The sequence below is a fragment of the Hoplias malabaricus genome, chromosome 8 (genome assembly GCF_029633855.1).
Source record: "Hoplias malabaricus isolate fHopMal1 chromosome 8, fHopMal1.hap1, whole genome shotgun sequence".
NCBI classification, from domain to species: Eukaryota; Metazoa; Chordata; class Actinopteri; order Characiformes; family Erythrinidae; genus Hoplias; species Hoplias malabaricus.
In genome coordinates, this window is record NC_089807.1 from 32,357,583 (window position 1) to 32,376,440 (window position 18,858).

The 18,858-nt window shown below is 36.8% G+C and overlaps 1 protein-coding gene across 4 annotated transcripts in view; it reads left to right on the top strand.

Annotated features, from left to right (window-relative positions):
- The window catches only part of klc1b (kinesin light chain 1b), a 49,739-nt gene that overhangs the window by 17,666 nt on the left and 13,215 nt on the right, over positions 1-18,858 (top strand). For 2 of the 4 annotated variants that reach the window (XM_066678797.1, XM_066678799.1), the window contains exons 7-13: positions 339-440; positions 1,817-1,990; positions 3,075-3,174; positions 6,043-6,095; positions 6,271-6,338; positions 9,959-10,067; positions 10,780-10,932. In XM_066678797.1, the coding sequence (XP_066534894.1) occupies positions 339-440; positions 1,817-1,990; positions 3,075-3,174; positions 6,043-6,095; positions 6,271-6,338; positions 9,959-10,067; positions 10,780-10,932 (759 nt within the window). Of the gene's footprint in view, positions 1-338; positions 441-1,816; positions 1,991-3,074; positions 3,175-6,042; positions 6,096-6,270; positions 6,339-9,958; positions 10,068-10,779; positions 10,933-14,325; positions 18,112-18,858 lie in introns of those variants that run through there. The other 2 variants (XM_066678798.1, XM_066678800.1) reach the window with 2 other exon arrangements.

Consider the following 18,858-nt stretch of genomic DNA (forward strand, 5'->3'; position numbering starts at 1 on the left):
GCAGGCTTTTGGTTAAGTAAATTATTTTTAAAATTGTGACAAAATTTCCAAGTGCTCTTTGCAAATATTGTGTTTGCAAATTACCATACAATGAGAAAGGAGTGAATATATATAGATTCACGGCATAGATCTAGGCTTATAAAAATGCGGCTGCATTACCATTGTTTCATGTTTCAGAAATCGTTTTGTTCTATTTGTGAGGAGATTACTTTATAATGCAGCTAAACTAGGTAACAAAGTTTAACTAGAATGCATATGAATAATCTCACTTGGTTAAATTTGGTTCCATAATTAAAAGATTTATTTGTGTTTCTATATTCATGTGTGCTTTGCTGCAGGTGGCTGCCACTCTGAATAACCTGGCTGTGCTGTATGGAAAAAGAGGCAAATATAAGGAGGCAGAGCCACTGTGTAAAAGAGCTTTAGAGATCAGAGAAAAGGTACAGTTATGAAAATATACTAAGAATGCCATTACGAACTATTTGTTAAACAAGATTTACAGATTTTTTTAATATTCTTAAAATCCTTAGTTCCATGCAAGTTACATTATGTAAAAAGACAAGACAAATAAACCATTGTTGTGTAGTCGGTTTAACATTGCAGCAGAAGGCGCTTGCCAATTAAGCCCATAATATGCAATGCTTTGCATACAGTATCACAGTCTGAGAGTATCTGGACTGAATATCTGCTTTGCATTAACCAAGCTTCTCATGAGAAGGCTAGACTAAACTGTATGTGTGGAGAGAGGAGAACTGGTCCAGAGGTCTCTCTTGTGAAGATGAGAGCAAGTTAAAGTTAATAATATTATTAACATTGTAATATTTAGGCAGCATTATATTCAGTGTTTAATTGTGGAGAGACTAAAACAAAAATTTGTAAGTAATTAGTTTGGAAAAGGATGTATTATGCTTTGGGGGATGTTTTTTCAGCACGAGTTTGGCATCTTGAACAGCTGTATAGCAAGATGAATGGTAAAGTTCATCAGAACCAAATTCGGCACAGGGTTTTTCCCTGTGAACGTCTACATTTGGCCAGCAAATGTTATGCAAGACCCTGCACACTAAAATGGGTAATGCATTTCCTTTAAGTTGTTAACATTGAAATAATAAAATCTACAGGCTTAAGTCTTGATCTGAACCCAATTTAAAGGATTTCTGCCATTCGATTCCTTGAAAGAGGTTTAATTTAATTTCCTAGTGAAAGATCATCATTTTGTTCTCTATTAAAAGTTGGAATATTTTATAGAGTGGAACAGATAGAGGCCTAAAAACCTGAAAAGTGAACGTGTGATAATTATTATTTTGATTCAGGCTTAGAAAACATTGATGCAGAACAAACAGTAGCAATCTTAAACCCACTTACATAAACCTGCCTGCTGCTGAAAGAAGCAGGTGTATGAGCAAGGATGAAACCCAAAAAGGGCCCTGAAATCAGACCCTTGCAGTGCGCTTCACCATTCATTGTCTGAGCTGTCTCTTTAAGAATGTTGCAATTTAGTATACTGAATATGTTCAATCATTTCTTGACTATTTTTCATAAAATTTGATTAATTCAGACTGTGTGGCATTTATAATGATTATTAAATACCGTTTGGCAGTGTCTGGAAAAAAACTGGTGGAAGAGCAGGAAACATATAGTGAATAATCAGAAGATCTGATATTCATTACATGTTAAATCAGCCATAATCAGTGGTGTTTTAATGATACAGATAAATGCATAAAGGTATTAATATAGGTCTCATACTGGTTGGGTCTTATTTTTAACCTATAGGGAAATCTGACTACATATTTGGTGTTTTTCCTTCCCATCCTCCCAGGTGCTTGGGAAAGACCATCCAGATGTGGCCAAACAGTTGAACAATCTAGCCTTGCTGTGCCAGAACCAGGGCAAGTATGAAGAGGTGGAGTATTACTACTGCAGAGCTTTGGAGATTTATGAACGTAGACTTGGCCCAGATGATCCTAATGTTGCCAAAACCAAAAATAATCTGGTGAGTGTGGGGGTAATTCAGTCATTTAGAATTAGATTTCTTTACCTTTTTTTTTTTTTTTTTTTTTTAAACACCTCTGGAATTGCAGCTTCCTCAAAGCTATTATGTTAATAATGTAATATGGTGCAATTATTTCTGTGTACAACAAAATGTGTTTTTCACACTTAACTTATCTGTGGCAGTGAGCACACACACACTAGTGCAGGGGGCAGCTATCCCCAGCGAGCGAAATCCCCCGGGGAGCATTTGGGGGTTGAGTGCCTTGCTTAAGGGCAGTTCAGCCATTGATGTTCCTGCTGGTCCTGGGGATCAAACCGGCCACCTTCTGGTACCAAGCCTGGTTTCTAACCATTAGTCTAAGGCTGCCATTATGAATGCCATACCAATATAAAATAGATGTCAGTGCTTTTGGGAATGGTAGTTTTGCAGTATATAGTCACATTATGGATTCAGTTTTAGTTCAGTATTCAGTGGAGGCTAGATACTTGACTCTAAATTTAAATTTAAATCTGTATTACAACATGATAAAAGTATAAAGTATAGTTATGATTATGGCTTAGTTGAACTTTACAGTTCCAGCTGAGAACTTCATAAGATCTCTGGAGTTTGAAGAACCAGTTCAATTTCTTTTCAAATAATCACATTTTATTATATTGTAGAATTAATACTTTTCTATATGTTTAAAATACATATAAAATACATGGCCTTGTAGCAAGCTGTGAATAAAAAGTAGTGCTCTGTACATGTGTGGATGGTATTATATTCCTGAATCTAGGATATACACAATGTCAGTAGCTCTTTCATTTCTCTTTGTGTTCACCTTGTTAGACCTGTTTCAGTCTCACACAAGGTTATTCAAACAGCTGAACACATGTGTGGGTGTGAGTCAGAAAGAGAATTTTATCAAGAGCAGAGGAGCCAGTTTGTTGAATCTATACAATGCAAAATAAGCGCACTAAATGCTGTAAATATAAAAAGTCAGGAAATCAACCATGGCTCACAGCCACATAATTCATGCTATTTCTATATGACCTTCAATGTTAAGTCTGTGTTCCATGTATGACTTTCTCTCTGTCCTCCACAGGCTTCATGCTTTCTTAAACAAGGAAAATACAAGGAAGCTGAAGTTCTGTACAAAGAGATTCTCACCCGTGCTCATGAGAAAGAATTTGGATCAGTTGATGGTAATATAAAAATTTGACTAAATTGTAGTAAATTTTTGTAAATAACAATGCAAAATGGCTAAAAGCAGTGTTTTGTTGTCCTAGACTTGCTTGGCATTGTATATTTAGATGTTTACATTATCTATGGCATATTCATTTTACAAACTCAGGAAAGATGGGACGTATTGTATAACGCAGTTACAACAGAATCTGTGATTTGTTCATTCTTTTGAAGCTTAATTTAACTGACAAATGACAAAGAATAGATATCAAAGTTTTAATTATATAGTTGAATTGTATTTTGTAAATATAAACACATTTAGGAATTTAAAACCTTGGAAACACATCCGAACTGTAGGCAAATCATTCAAATGCACACACTACGTATATAAGATGCAATGTCATTGTAGCACATACAGAATGAGGCCTCCTGTCGTCTGGATGAAATAACCATGGACTTCCAGGGATAAGATGTATTGAGGGTAGCATATGTCTGTCTAAAAACCAAATTTTCAGCCCCAAATCAATGGAAGTTTTCATATATGCACGTCATCTATGATCCACTGATCACTGTTCCACCACCGACAGCATGAGAGATGTTTGTTTTGCACCTGTTGCTAAATACACTCTGTATGGGCACTGGCATCATTAGCAGGGAAAGTTTCCCAGCATATGTTTCTAATGTCTTTTGGATTGTATAAGATGAGCTTGGGTCCAAAGAATTGATTAGCATTTAAACATTGAATTCTTGTGTGGCTTTCTCTTTGTGTAAAAGTTTAATGTGGTTTTTACTGATGTTTGCAGTGGGCTGTTATGTGATAAGTACTCCCAAGCCCATTTTTTAAAAGCTATATTTATCATGGTAACATGAAAGCTTCTCATGCCATGCCATCTGAGGGCTCAAAGGTCAACAGAGCTTTCTCTGGACTTACTCAGTTTTTTACACTATCATACACAGTAGGTGTTAAATATATTGAAATATTGCATTGAAAATTCCAAATGTTGTATTTGAACTGTTCTTACAAAGGTATAATTTGCTGAGCCACAACCCATCTTTGCTTGCAAAGAGGGATTCTTTGGTAGAAGTTCATCTTGTACCCAATAATGATACTCTGCATAAGCAAGTGAATTGCAATTGAATAAGCAAGATGAGTGTTTCAAGATGCAAATGTGCCTTGAATATTCTATAAAATTGTCATGCTTATTTTGCCTCAACTTCTAAATTGACTTATTCTGTGAAAACACTAAAACACACTATATAAACACACTTTATAAACAGAGCAGGAGTCAGTTTCGTGTGGCTGGCAGTAAGTCCAACTGGTTTCTTGTCAGAGTTGGACTCCGTCAGGGCTGCCCGTTGTCACCGGTCCTGTTCATAATTTTTATGGACGGAATTTCTCAGCGTAGCCAAGTGGCGGAAGGTGTCCGGGTTGGTGGTCTCAGGATTCCATGTCTGCTTTTTGTGGACGGTGTGGTCTTGTTGGCTTCATCGAGCCGGGACCTTCAGCTCTTGCTGGACTAGTTTGCAGCCGAGTGGGAAGCGATAGGGATGAGGATCAGCACCTCCAAATCTGAGTCCATGGTACTGGTACTGGTACTGAGTCCATGGAAAATGGTGGAGTGCTCTCTCCAGGTTTGCAAATGATATCCTGCCTCAAGTGGAGGAGTTTAAATACCTCTTGTTCACGAGTGAGGGAAAGATGGAGTGGGAGATTGACAGACGGATCGGTGCAGTGTCAGCAGTAATGCGGACTCTGTACCGGTCCATTGTGGTGAAGAGATTTTGCGGGTACAAGCGGCTGAAATGAGTTTTCTCCGCAGGGTCTCTGGACTCACCCATAGAGACAGGTTTAGGAGCTCGGACATCCGGGAGAGACTCGGAGTGGAGCTGCTGCTCCTCCATGTCGAGAGGAGCCAGTTAAGGTGCTCCGGGCATCTGGTCCGGATGCCTCCTGGACACCTTCCTGGTGAGGTGTTCCGGGCATGTCCAATGGGGAGGAGGCCCCGGGCAGACCAAGAACACGATGGAGAGACTACATGTCTCGACTGGCCTGGGAACGCCTCGGTATACCCCGGAGGAGCTGGAAGCAGTGGCTGGGGAGAGGGAGGTCTTGGGTTTTTTTACTCTGACTGCTTCCCTGCGATCCGGATAAGCGGTGGAAAATGGATGGATGAAAACACTAGAAATATTTTGTTTAGTCAGTTAAAATGTGTCAAAGATAATTAACACATCTTACATTCTTGATGCTGCATTTTACAAAAGTTCAAACTTCCATGGAAATGTGATTTGTAAAATAATTAAGAACATTTCAGCTGAAAATTCAAATCAAGCAAAAAATACATTATGTGTACAGGGGAAAATCCAAGACTACTAATTTAAATCTTATCGAGTTATAGATGAACGGGGATGTTTTGCTGCAAAAAATACATATTAATGACTCCAATATTTTATTCAGTTATTTTTATTTATTTTTATTTCTGTCTGTTGGAATCTCTCTGTAATCTACTCTCTTAGTACTTTCATTTTACAAATACAGTGAACAAGACCAGTGACAGACAGAGTTAAAACATGGGTAGCTTTCTGCAAAGGATCCCACATGTGTTATGTCAGCTGGAGATGTAGCTTTGAAGGAAGTTATCTGAAACTTGTGAACGAATAAACCTATTAGACACATTTTGTTTATTCCGATTGTTTTTATTTTTTTCTCCAAAAACTTAACAGCACCTGTTTTCTGTTATGAAAATATGTTTAAGGGTTACTTAGTTAATAGATTAAAAAGTAAAAGAAAAACAGAACGAAGTTGTGTGTGAATTATATCATATATATATCACAGAACTACCTCCTCTAATAGATATACTGAGTCACTCCTTTTTCATTTACGTAAACAGCTGAAAACAAGCCTATCTGGATGCATGCTGAGGAGAGGGAAGAGATGAGCAAGGTGAGGTGTTTTCTTTGCATATGTTTGAATGTTTATCATTCTACATTCTACCCAGTGTAATAAGGCCTATTTATATTCAGTATATCTGAATAGTTTACTATAGTTTTTGCATATATTAAAAATGTATTAAATTGCATATATTATAATATATTTTTTTTGTATGGTTTACTTCCAGGGCAAGCACAGGGACAACACCCCATATGGAGAGTATGGTGGCTGGTACAAAGCCTGCAAAGTTAACAGGTACCAAACCCACACATTTCATTACATCAAGGTTGCCATTATGTAACATTTACAGCGGTGACAGAAGTAAATATATTTTAAATAAAAGGCTTAAATTTTCTGCCTGGAAGCCTAAAAGTAATACAATTGTGTGACATCCTGAAAACTGCAACGTTTTGCTCCCTGGCCTCTGTGGCAGACTGCCCACCTCTTTTGGTTGGTGTGTGCATATGTATACGTTCACTGCTTTTTGTGTCTTAGCTGCAAGGATGCAGATATGTCACAGCAAGACATTATTAAAAAAATTGAAGTAAATTTGTGAGATAAATTAGTTTGGAAGGACAAAAATGCAGGACAAAGTACACAAACCATATACTTGAGTTAAAGTACAGATACTCAATGTAAAATATTACTTCAGTAAAAGTCCTAGAATTAGAGCTCTACTTGAGTAAAACTACAAAAGTGTTTACCTTCAAATGTACTTAAGTATCAAAAGTAAAACTAGCAAACTAGCTAATGTTTTATTATAATTTTTGTAACAAGACTCATGCTTAATCAACATATTTTAGGTGAAAAGACTCTTGTCTCTCTTGGTTCACCGGTCTTTTAATAAAATGTCATTAATCTGACACTGATGAACACAACAGAAACGGTTAAAGATTAATTACAATAAATGTTATATCAACTCTCACATACACCCAAGGTGTTTCCCCTCCAGACCAACAGAGGTTATTGTTTTCTCTTGAGTGTCAAGCCCAATTTATGATACTGCGTCAAACCTATGCCGTAGTGCACACATCAAACTGAATCCTAAACTGACTCGCACCTCTCCAGAAATATAACTCTGTCGCATCAACGCAGACCACAATGACTGTGATTGGTCAGCAGTCAGATGAACATGGATCCAAAAATATAAACTCCTCCACACTACAGAGACTGCAGACAGCAGCAATTCACCACCAGAGATTTCCTCAGACATTGTTTTGTCCGTAACAGAATGAATAAAAAGGTTAAATAAAGGAAAAATATGGACATCTCAGAAAAAAAAAGTCCTCACAAGGAGCAGCGTTAACACATGATAAAGATGTTCCCGCCCTCCCTCAAAAGTGCAGTTTCTGCGGTGTTGAGCCAAGATTAGCATTGACGGAGGCCCTATTCTCCCTATTACAGCTCAGTGACGCATCACAATCATTTTGAAGTTGTGATTTTAAGGTGGGCGGTATGGTGTGTCGCAGTCACACACCTCCAGGGAACTGGAGGTTGTGGGTTCAAGTCCTGCTTGTCCGTAGGTGTAACTGTGTGAGTGAATGTGCGTGTCACCCTGTGAAGAACTGGCACCCCCCTCCAAGGTGTGTTCCTCGCCCAACGATTCTGTGTAAGCTTCGGACCCACCATGACCCAGAACTGGATAAGCGGTTACAGATAATGAATGAATTCATAATTTTAAGGTCAAAAATATTACACAGAGTTCCTTTAAGCTTTCTGTTTTGTCTTCATATTTGCAAAGCATGCAAATTGTTTGAGCTATATCTGCAATTCTGTGCCATCTGTATTTTAAATCCGTTTGTTTTTTCTGACTTTTTGCCTGATACTCGGTTTTGTTTGTTGGGTTTTCCTTTTGGACATGTTTATCTTGCTGTATTGATTTTCAGGTTTTGACCTCTTCAAGTATTGTGTTAATTTACTCTGTAAATTGTTAAACACTTAAAAAACCTGCAACAGATTCTGAGTGAGTAATGACATTGGCAGATCCGTAAACTGTGTAATATGAATGAATAGTGTTGTAAACATGTCTTCTGGTGGTTTCAAATTAAGGAGAGGAGACGAGTCTGTCTCCTCCCTGTATAACGAGTCTGTATAATGCTGTTTATTGAGTGCTCTGGTTGAATCTCAGACTAATCTAATGGTCTTTAAGGCGCACACATCTTTATACCCCATTTTGCAGCCTTACACATGGAATGATCATTAAATAAACAGGATCTGAAAACAGGAGGATTTGTCGTAACACATCACTGTCGTAAACAAGCCATAAACAACCTAGGCCATAAACATCATCTGAGTTCCTGGTGCACTGTTGTAAAGTTGACCGTGTTTATCTAACAGACTGAGCTTATCAGATGAGTTAAGGTCAGGGAATGTGTGATCTCTAAACCAGTCCAAATGACAAGAAATGGTAAAATTCAAATAAAGGAAAAACAATACAACAAGTGTCACGCCGTACAAATCATTTTGTTAATTCATACTTCCAATTCTAAGGACTGGAACAAGTGATTACTATTCTAAAATACACACAACAGTTAAAATAAAAGGTTCGCCTTTCGTATTACTTGGTTTTAGGCAGAGATAATTGAGGTTCACTTGTTTTAGCATTTGCTGTCTTCAGGCTTTCCCCTGTACCATTTTGTGCCATAAGCCCTATATCCTTAATTGCAGTGTTCACTCACACCGCTTCAGCGCTATAGGTCTAACGTCCGCCGCGGTGAGAAGCTCAGTGTTTTACTGGTGCCTCAAACAGAAATGTGTTGAATGTTGTTGAGGTAATATTTATCATAGTCTCTTCTTTGTGTGGAGGTGTTTCTGTGACCCAGCCTTTTTTTTTTCTACTATATATTTAACAAACAGAAAGTCGTCATCTCTGTCCCTATAACCACACGTATACACAGACACATCTCACCATTACTGACTTTCTGACGAGTAAATTAACTCTGCACAGCTTTTTGTTTGACTTTATATGAAAACGGACAAAATGATTAAATCCAGAACACCAGAGTGTGAGGTGTTACTCAAAATAAACGAGGCTTTGTTTATTTGATTTAGTTACAGCACCGTTATAGAAATGTAAGTCAATAACAAATATTTAGTTCCCAGTGATGCCCTATTCCTTTATCAAGTATTGATTACTTGGTTGATAAAATGCTAAGGTGCTGGGTTTTAGAAATTTTCAAAAATTTAAATGTTAAAATGTTATCTTGTAGGTTTCTGGAAAAAAAAAACGAGTTTCTTTAATGTCATCTCAACACAGTGCTTTAGTTTTGTAGCTTTGTATGAACAGAAAATAACAGGCTTTCTATACTCTTACATAAACTGTCAGCAAATGACAAGATAAACTATTTTTATAGTTTGGTATTATTTGTTATTATTGTAAACAAACACATTGATATGAAGCATATGAAGCTTCTCCATACCTTCCAATGACAAGGGTATGTATTTTGGGCTTTCCTGTTTTTGAAATGACAGAAACACCTCTGTCACTATGGCTAATGGTTGTCCGGCAAAACTAAACTTGTTGACTTTGAAATGTAGTGGTGTCAAAGTAAAAAGTCACCCAAAATGGAAATACAGATACATGAAAAAACTACTTAAGTACAGTAGCGAATTACATTTACTTTATTACTGTCCACCACTGCAAAAATTATTGCAGTTTACCTGATTGTTTTCTTAATTGTGAACAGTGCACAGAAGTTACATTAACAGATAAGTCATATTAAGCTGCAGTAAAAAGAAAGCATCGTGTCACTCTATAGTTCCTCTTGTGGGGCGTTTTTTGTTAAATGTGAGTGCGTGACAGAGATGTAAATAGTGGAACTGTGAGACATTTTCATTCAGTATTTTGAAAAAACTTGTATTTATTTTTTTTTTAGCCCAACTGTGAACACCACTCTGAGGAATTTGGGTGCTCTGTACCGCCGTCAGGGCAAGATGGAGGCAGCAGAGACCCTGGAGGAGTGTGCCATGCGATCCCGCAAACAGGTTAATGTCATCCAGTTGTGTTAAGTCTTTCGGCTGCACATTTGATGTGATTACATATATAAATATAATATAAATAAAATACATATATTATAATGCAAATAACAGTCATAGCAATACAATTTTGATTATTAAACATTATTATTTAAAAGTAGTTTTAAAAAAAGCGTAATTACAAATTTAATTCATAAAATTTTATATTTGATTTTTCATTTTATATCAACAGAGGTTACATAAGTCTGCACTGCTGCCTTTATGTTTATGTTTTCAGGTCAACTTGCTGGTTATTGGTGGTGATAGCTCTGATTTAAAAAAAAAAAAAAAAAAAAAAAAGAAAACGGCAAGATTTATTGTAAATTAATTGTTATTTGCTAAATCTTTTGTATATTTTACTTCAGTATACATTCATGAAAAAAAAAATCTGATGATTCTTTATGCTGATGTGTTTTTGTTTTTCACTTCTTTCTTCTTTGCTTGCTTTGGATGCCAGAGCAACTCAGTAAGTCAGTTAATTAAAAATAGCAGTCCTTCACCTGTCATAAGCTTAGTATCCTTCACCTACCTTTCCTGTAGTAAGAGCTGTGTAGATTAATTTCTTCCATAATTCCACATTTGATATAGACATGACATCACATCACACTCTGTTTTTAGAAATGCTCTACAATGTAGAAATTAAAGTACAGAAAATTATTTTGTGTGTCTGTGTCTCTTGTAGGGGATTGATCCGATCAACCAAACACGTGTTGTTGAGATACTGAAGGATGGTGATGGGGAAAGGAGGAGGAGCAGGGACAGCATGTCCAGTGTTAAGTACGATAGCAGCTCAGAAGCTGGAGAGGAAGTGAGTATGGCCCTAGAGTGGAGCGGGGTAAGTACACATCCACTTCATCATCCAGTTATACAGCAGCTGCATTTAGACATACCACAGAGCAGCACCGCCTTAGCCCTCCACAATCAAAGTCTACAGGCATAGCTCACATAGAACCAGAAAGACATTTTGAAGGAACGAGCAGTAGCAGAATTCTACTCTGATGGTTGAAATTAAAATTTTCTCCTTTACATTGTCAGCATAATCTTTTGTTATAAGCTGACTGAATAGCAGGATTTTTAAGAATTACTTAAAAATACTTTAGCAGGAATAAACATGAAGCTGTTTTTTTAAATAGGCAACATTTTGCGCAGTATCTTATATCTTAATTAACTTTTCAGCTGTCTGGTAAAGCTATTCATTATTTTTTAACTAGATAACAAATTTTTAACTTGCTTGAAGCTGATGCAGGGACTTGGGGCTACAGCAATAATTTTGCTGAAATTAGTTTTTCAATATAGCAGGAAAAATTTTATGTTTTAAATGTAAACATATTTAAAACAAACACTGAAGATTTATTTTGGTACTAGTCCAATATTTTGAGGTGAAGCTGCTCTGTCCTGTCAAATTCTGCTGATTTATTTATTATTTTGTTTTAAAGAAAAGCTGATTGAGTGTCCAGGCATATTGAATCACAGTCAAATATGTTTTATTTATTTAAGTATTAATTAATTTCTTATTTGTTAGTTTGTTTGTTTATTTGTTTGTTTTTTTTTAACATAATTCAGAATTGCCTGAAATATTAGTGCGCTGCTTGTCATATCAGTGCTTTGTCAACATTACTAAAGCATGCTGAGCATCTGGGAAAGACACACTAGCACTCCTATTACAGAGCACCCCTCACAGAACACAAAATTGTACATTTGCTCTTAAGGGATCCATCCAATTTGAGGTAGTGGCATTAGGTTGATTATGTTAAAATCTTAGATATTGTCCATATTGTTGCTTTCAAATGAAAGTAGTAGTTTTAATGATGTCTGAGTAAACCATTTCAGTAATTTTTCTGAAGTCCATGCTCCCATTTCAGGAAATATTCCTAAGCCTTTTTCCTACTGTAAAACGAGCAATAAAAATTACCCCAGGTTATTAATCCCGTCTGAGCTGAAATGTGTGGTAATATTGCGTCATATCCCAGAGAAAGGGAATTTTTCGTGAGTGTTCTCTAGAATGGAGGAGCTGAAGTAGGCATTTAGTGATTAAATATACAGTTTAAAGGGGACATATTATATCTCTTTTTAAACAATTTAGAATCGGTCTATGGGCTATACAAAACATGTACATGATTTTCTTTGCAAAAAATCACTCTCACATAAAGAGATATCACCAGCTGTATTCTTGCCAGTTTTAGTCCTTTTTTAATGAGCTGTTTAATGGCTCTCTCACTTTTATGCAAATAAGCTGTTGCTGGTCACGCCCCACCCATCCCATGTTTAAGCTGAGCATTTACCACGCGTGAAAATAGCTGGTCCAGTTCCTGGGCCCCTAAGCAAAATTTTGAACTCTGAATTTTTTTTGACAGTTGCATTTAGGCTCTGCCTGCATAAATACCTTCACGAATGCCAGGGTGGTCTTATGCAAATTTCCCAAGTGTGACGTTACAATAAGGGAGCCATCCAAAAGGCTAGTAGAAGAATATAATTCCTGATGCCAAAATATTACAACTGAGACTCAGAAAACGGATGGATGTTTTTTTATTTGAGCTTGGAATGTTTATAGGAGCAGTAGAGACCCCTTTAAGTAAAAGCTCAATGGCTGAACGATGCACTTGTGGTTATGAATGTGTCTCTTTACCATTAAACAGTTTAGAAAATCGGTTATAATAACTGTGTGAAGGATTAGTAAAATTTTTCTTGCCACTTTCTCACCCATTATCTGTTATGAAGGACTTTATGCTTTTGGTGGGAGGGCTGATCTCAGAACAGTTGTGACACTCTAAAAACATCTAGTAGCACTGCTGTGTATGATCCACACTGTGTGAAGGCAGTGTGTGACTCAAGTAGACCCTCCCATCTCGGTTATTTTTTTAATGGTGATTTCTTATCCAGTGCAAATCCACCATAAACATTACTGATGTCCGAATAGGGCCTCTCAGAGCTCTTACGGTTGTCTGCCACTTAAGCTGTTTGGGTTTTTTCAGAAGAGAGAGATGCTGTATGTTTCAGATGCTCAGCTTGTCTATGCGTTGTTCCAAGCCTCGCCTTTTTAAGCTGCACTGCATGTATTTGTAGTCTGTACACCTCTTTGTGTTATTGCACCACACTGTGCTTTGGTCATAGTTTTTCTGGACTGGTGATTTAGATGCTCCACACTGACTGTGCTCATTAACCCAGGCTGCATCTGCTGCTGACTCACTCAAACATACGGTGTTCACAGTTCTGTTATCACAGTTCTGACAATATATATTTTGGCTAATCCGTTGTTGTAAGGTTGCGTAGTTGCCAAATATGTCAAATTTTGGTTTTATCTGGGGAGATTTTCTATATTATTTGCCAAAAATGCCTGCTATATAAGTTTTGTTCCAATCTCTTGCTTTCTTTATTATTCTAAGAACTCATTGTTCCAGAGAAAAATATATATGTATTTTTTGCTGAACACAGATCCCAAAGTAATATTAGTCCTGTTGAACCTAATCAAATGATCGCATACTAGCAATACCTGCTGATGGGCTATAACCCCTCTTTATCACTGTGTAATATTAAAATCTCCATGGGTTGCAGTCAGGTCATTTTGGCGTGGATGCTATATTTGGGACTGATTGTCATGTTTCAGAGTGCAGCACTAATGTAAATAGATGGGGAAGAGAAATGTATAAATTGATCTCATGCTCAGCTTTAGTTTTACAACACTCAGAAGCACAGAAGCCCACCACCTCTTTGTATGAGGGGCAAGGATCCAGGTGAGGTGAAAAAGACCATTAAACTCTGTTAGCAACATATTAGCATTTTTGTCATCAAATCTAAGGGAAAACTGAATTTGTGACACAATCTGTTAATTATATACTGATCATATACAACCTTCAGTAATTGTGCTATTTCACTCATATATTTTTTTTTAGCATTTAAGAGACTACAGAGATATGCCACAAATTTAGCTATGGCTAAATCTTGGGAAAATTACACCATTATTTTTTCCCTTGCAATTCGCTAATCAAATCCCTTTCAGATTATGTTACAAAGCCTCCCCTGGTAAAACGAATCCAGCTTTAATAGTGCCTAATGTTTTTCGTGTTTGAATTATGTGCATTTTGTGACTGTAGTGGATTTTGAATAGTGAGGATAGTTAAGTACGCTCATGATATAAATATAAGACAAGGATTGTGGTGCACAGTTAAAGAATCTGCACTCTGGTCATACAGTTCACAGGAGTTGTCCTCTCTATTTGTGTCTCTCTAAGGTGGGATGTGGAGCTGTGTGGGTTGTGTGGCGCATGATGTCCTTTATCTCTCTGATCATATTCTTGGCAGTAAAGATTATATTCAGAAAATGCAGAAGAAACTTGTGTTCAAAATAAATAAATCTTGGAAGCATGCCTACAGTGTATGTAGCATATTTTTATTAATAATCTTATGCTGTACAGAAATTGTACAGAAATTTACAGTAATTCATAGCACAGAAATGCCACAAAGTAATTTTAAGGTTGGGTGGGTGGGTGTGTGTGTGGTGCCATATGGTGCCAGCTGTCAGCTATTTCTTTCTGTACAAGTATGAGTGAACTGGATTAACTGAGAGCCACAGTACCTCTACAGCTGCTACCAACTGTAGAACTTGTCATTTATTAAGGATTCCAAAAGCAGGCATTGTACTGGGTGGAAGGCCCCCCTGTTGTGGTGTTCTGCCATTTGCCCAACCATGATGTACAGTATATTTATATTTATTGGTGTATCCTTGTCATGAGTTTATTCATTGGAGTGTTTTTGTAAGTTAATGATGTTGTGGTCATTTTGAGCTTAAGCTGAACGTGTTGTTCAATTTTGTATGAAACTATCACTTGATTGTGGCTGTTATTCGTTTTGCATGACCTAACTATGCATGATCTTATATTGATCTTGTTTTTGTGTATTTGTGTTACTAACCAACAGCATCCTTCAGTTTGTCATTGTTAACCCTGCCATGACAACCAATCAGCCAATTAAAATTCTTTTTCCTGGATGTGGTGGATTGTACTCTCTGTGATATCTAAAACTTTCATGCTTTGTATGAACCAAGTGAAGTTGGCAGCAAGCTTCTAATAAACTATCCTGAGTGAGTTTAGAGAGTAGTTCAATAGAAGATGGACGAATTTAGTTAGTCATTTTAGGATTGTTTTTATCTGGGCAGTGTATTATTTAAGGCCTGGACTGCACCAAATTCTAAATGGATAATCATATTAAGGAAAGTGTAGTCCAGGGCTAATATTAATCTATATCTGGAAAACCAGTGTGAAACGTTTATCATGCAAAGACTTCTTGTTACAAGTTGCTTACTGTTGTTCATTTTCTTACCTTTGCAAATTAAACACAGCAGTGTTATAGACCAGATGAATGCAAAGCATAAAACGTTAGACATACAGGACTATGTGTAGCCATTCCACTCAGTTTCTTAGATTTGGTGAACAAAATAAAATTTTTGTCTGCTAAAAAACTGATTTACTGCAGCAAAGAGAGATTGAGCCTAGGTCAGTGTGTGCCTTCTCACCCCCAATCAAACAAAAGACACATCCACAGGGTCACATAAAAACCTCTTTATATTGATAATATTTTAGTTATATTAAAACGACCTTCTTGTTTCTAAACTAATTTTAGTTTTAGTTTAATTTTAGTGAAACTAAAGTGCACTTGCAGTTCTGCAGTTGCAGACGCTGTCTGTTGCTGTGCATATTTTTTAGTCCCTTTCATTGTGTTCTTCAATAGTCACAAAGCAGGTTTTATTTGGGTGTTGTATCATTTTTAGTTCTTGGATCACCTTCAGTTCTTAGAACAGTTATAAATTAACAAAATGATTTGTAGCGTTTAGTATTTAGTACTATTAATTCATAAACAAGTATATGTTATATATTCATTCATATATTACGGATGTCACAAATCACTCACCGAGGGTGAGAGTCAGTTGGAGATTTATTAAACATGATACATAAAGTAAGGTCAAAACCAGAAGAAATTTTCCAAAACACAAAAATCAGTACAGAGAGAGAAACAAATCCAAAAGACAAAGACAAATATCAGGCAAAAAGTCAGAAAAACAAAACTGCAGCCTGTTTACAAAAACAAAACAAAAACAGGTGTCTCAGAATTGCATAAATAGCTAAAACTATACTCTTCAATTATGTAGACAAAACGGAGAGCTTAAAGGAACACTATGCAATATCTTTACCTTAAAATTACAGATTCAGAATCATTGTGATGCGTCACTGACTTGTAATAGGGAGAATAGAGCCTCTGTCGTTGCTACTCTGGGCATAGCACTGCAGAAACTGCACTATGTAACTTTTGGAGGAGGGTAGGAAACCACCTTTCCTTACCCTCCCTACCAATTTCAGTGCAGCGCTATAAAAATTAATGTCACTAAGGGGAGCCCCAGGAGCAGAAAAAAATAAAATAAAATCTTACATAGTGTTTCCTATATGAGTAAAAAGCTATATTCCGGTGCAGAGAACACACTAAAAGCAGATTTATGCTTTTGCGTTGCCTCAATGCACAGCCTATGCTTTAGCCTTGCACAAGTGTCTTATGCCATTGTGGAAGTGTATACTTCACTAACTGCATTGCTCTGCAATTACACCGCCAAACAACTAGGTCTGAATTTCAAACAACATCTTTATCCCTATGTAGTACACAATGTAGTGGTTTAGTGGTATTAGTTTTATACATCTTTAAAGTGCACTGTTTAGGGAGTGTAGTGTAGAATAGTTAATATTTCTGGACTTCTTGACTTGACCAACTTGAACCATGTTTGTCCAATTGCAGACCAATCACAGTCGTTGTGGTTTGCGTAGACGCGAGGAATTATATTTCTGGAGAGCAGTGCATCAGGCCAAACTGCCTATGGCATTGGTTCAACACAGAAGCATAAATTGGGCTTAATACTCAGGAGAGAGCGACCTCTGTTGGTTTGGAGGAGCAGAGAGTTACATACACCTTGGGTGTATGTATTAGTTGATATAACATCATTCACTGTATGTCATCTTTAGCCATTTCTGTTGTGTTCATCCATGTCAGACTAATTAATGACATTCTGTTAAAAAACTGGGGAACCAAGAGTGACACGAGTCTTTTCTCCTACAATGTGTTAAGCAAAAATTATAATAGGACATTAGAGCCAAAATACGTCAGTACATACTTAAGTACATTTAAAGGTAAATTCTTTTGTACTTTTACTCAAGTGGAGATCTACAATGAGGACTTCTACTTTTACTGGAGTACTATTTTACCTTAAGTATCTGTATTTTACTGAAGTACATGGTTTGTGTACTTTGTCCACCACTGTTTCAGCAGGAGTATTGAATTCTGCAGTGTTTCTGCATATAAACTGCTAGATTGTTAAATGCAGCAGGCATCAACAATAGACTGAAAATGTATTTCTGTGCTTCCTGCACAAAATACTGCTGTGGTGCGATGTTGAACTGTGTGGCTTGTTGGGGTAAAATCCGGTCATTTAATCCATTCATGTATAAAAATCTATATTTTGTTGTCCACTGGGACTCCTGGACTTTATTTAACACTCCAATAATTGTTTACATGAAAAGAGTTTAGATTTCACTAATCACATTGCAATATTACCCACAAGCTGACATGGATTTGTGCTATAATTCTAATTTAATATACTGGAGAGTCCCAAATGGCATTTTCTCAGAATTCTTTTTAACCCTGCTAAGATTTGACAAAATGTATAAAATGTGGATTTTGCAAAGGTCTGAAAATGATTGTTAGACAGAAAAGCAACAAGATATCTTTTTAAGCTAGAAACCTCATTCCTGTGGCACCACATCATTGTTATAACTAGCAGGTACAAAAGCACCAGGGGAAAATAAAATCTGCAAGTTTTAATATTTTGCATGTGTCAATATCTCTCTCAAGTGCAGCTGTGTGCACATTGATCATAATCACGCACAAACCTTTTTTCCCCCATTCCCGAATGATTTGTCCTTCTTAATTTTAATGATTTCCTCAAACACCAAGCTCATTTCCCTGGGTCTCTCTCTGTGCTGCAGGCAACATTCAGTGCTCAGCTTTTGAAATAGGTGGGCTTTTTTTTTTTTTTTTTAATCTGTGAATGCTGTTTGCTGATGTCTCCTGGTTTTGTGACTGCCCGCCTACTAGGAGAAGACTTCTCCAAAAAAAAAAAAAAAAACATAGAGCCCCAGAAAATGCACAAAATGTCCAGAAAGTACATGTCCTCCATGTTAGTTTTTCTGGGGAACACGTCCTCACATAGTAGGCAGGCCATAAATTGGTAAAGATCCACTTAGACAAAAGTGGTTTGCAAGCTCTGACTGCCAGAAATATCTTTGGAAGAGCCAAGTGTGAAATACAACTTTATTTTTTGTTATTGTAGATTTCTGTTTCATAATTTGTTTGATATGTTGCAAAACATCTCAGTATTTTGTTTTGATTGATTGGAGGATAATGTACCTTGCTGCCTCTTAAGGAAGCTGCAGAAAGTTATAATGCTCTATTTCAAACTTGCCTCTTCCAATGACATTTCTAGCAGTCAGAGCAGGCAAACATCTGGGCTCTAGGTGGAGCTCTACAGGTGTATGGCATGGTATTTGAAAATCTCTGACCAATGCGTGCTAACCAGCCCATAAGAGGGATGTTTATACACTCAGGTTGCAGGTTTATATTTTCCACCTAGTGTTTTTGTGCCCTCTGATTTTGACATTGATTATGGCACCATATATTCCCAGTTGAGGCTGCAGTGTTTCTTTTCTTTCATTTTTTTTCTCCTCCAA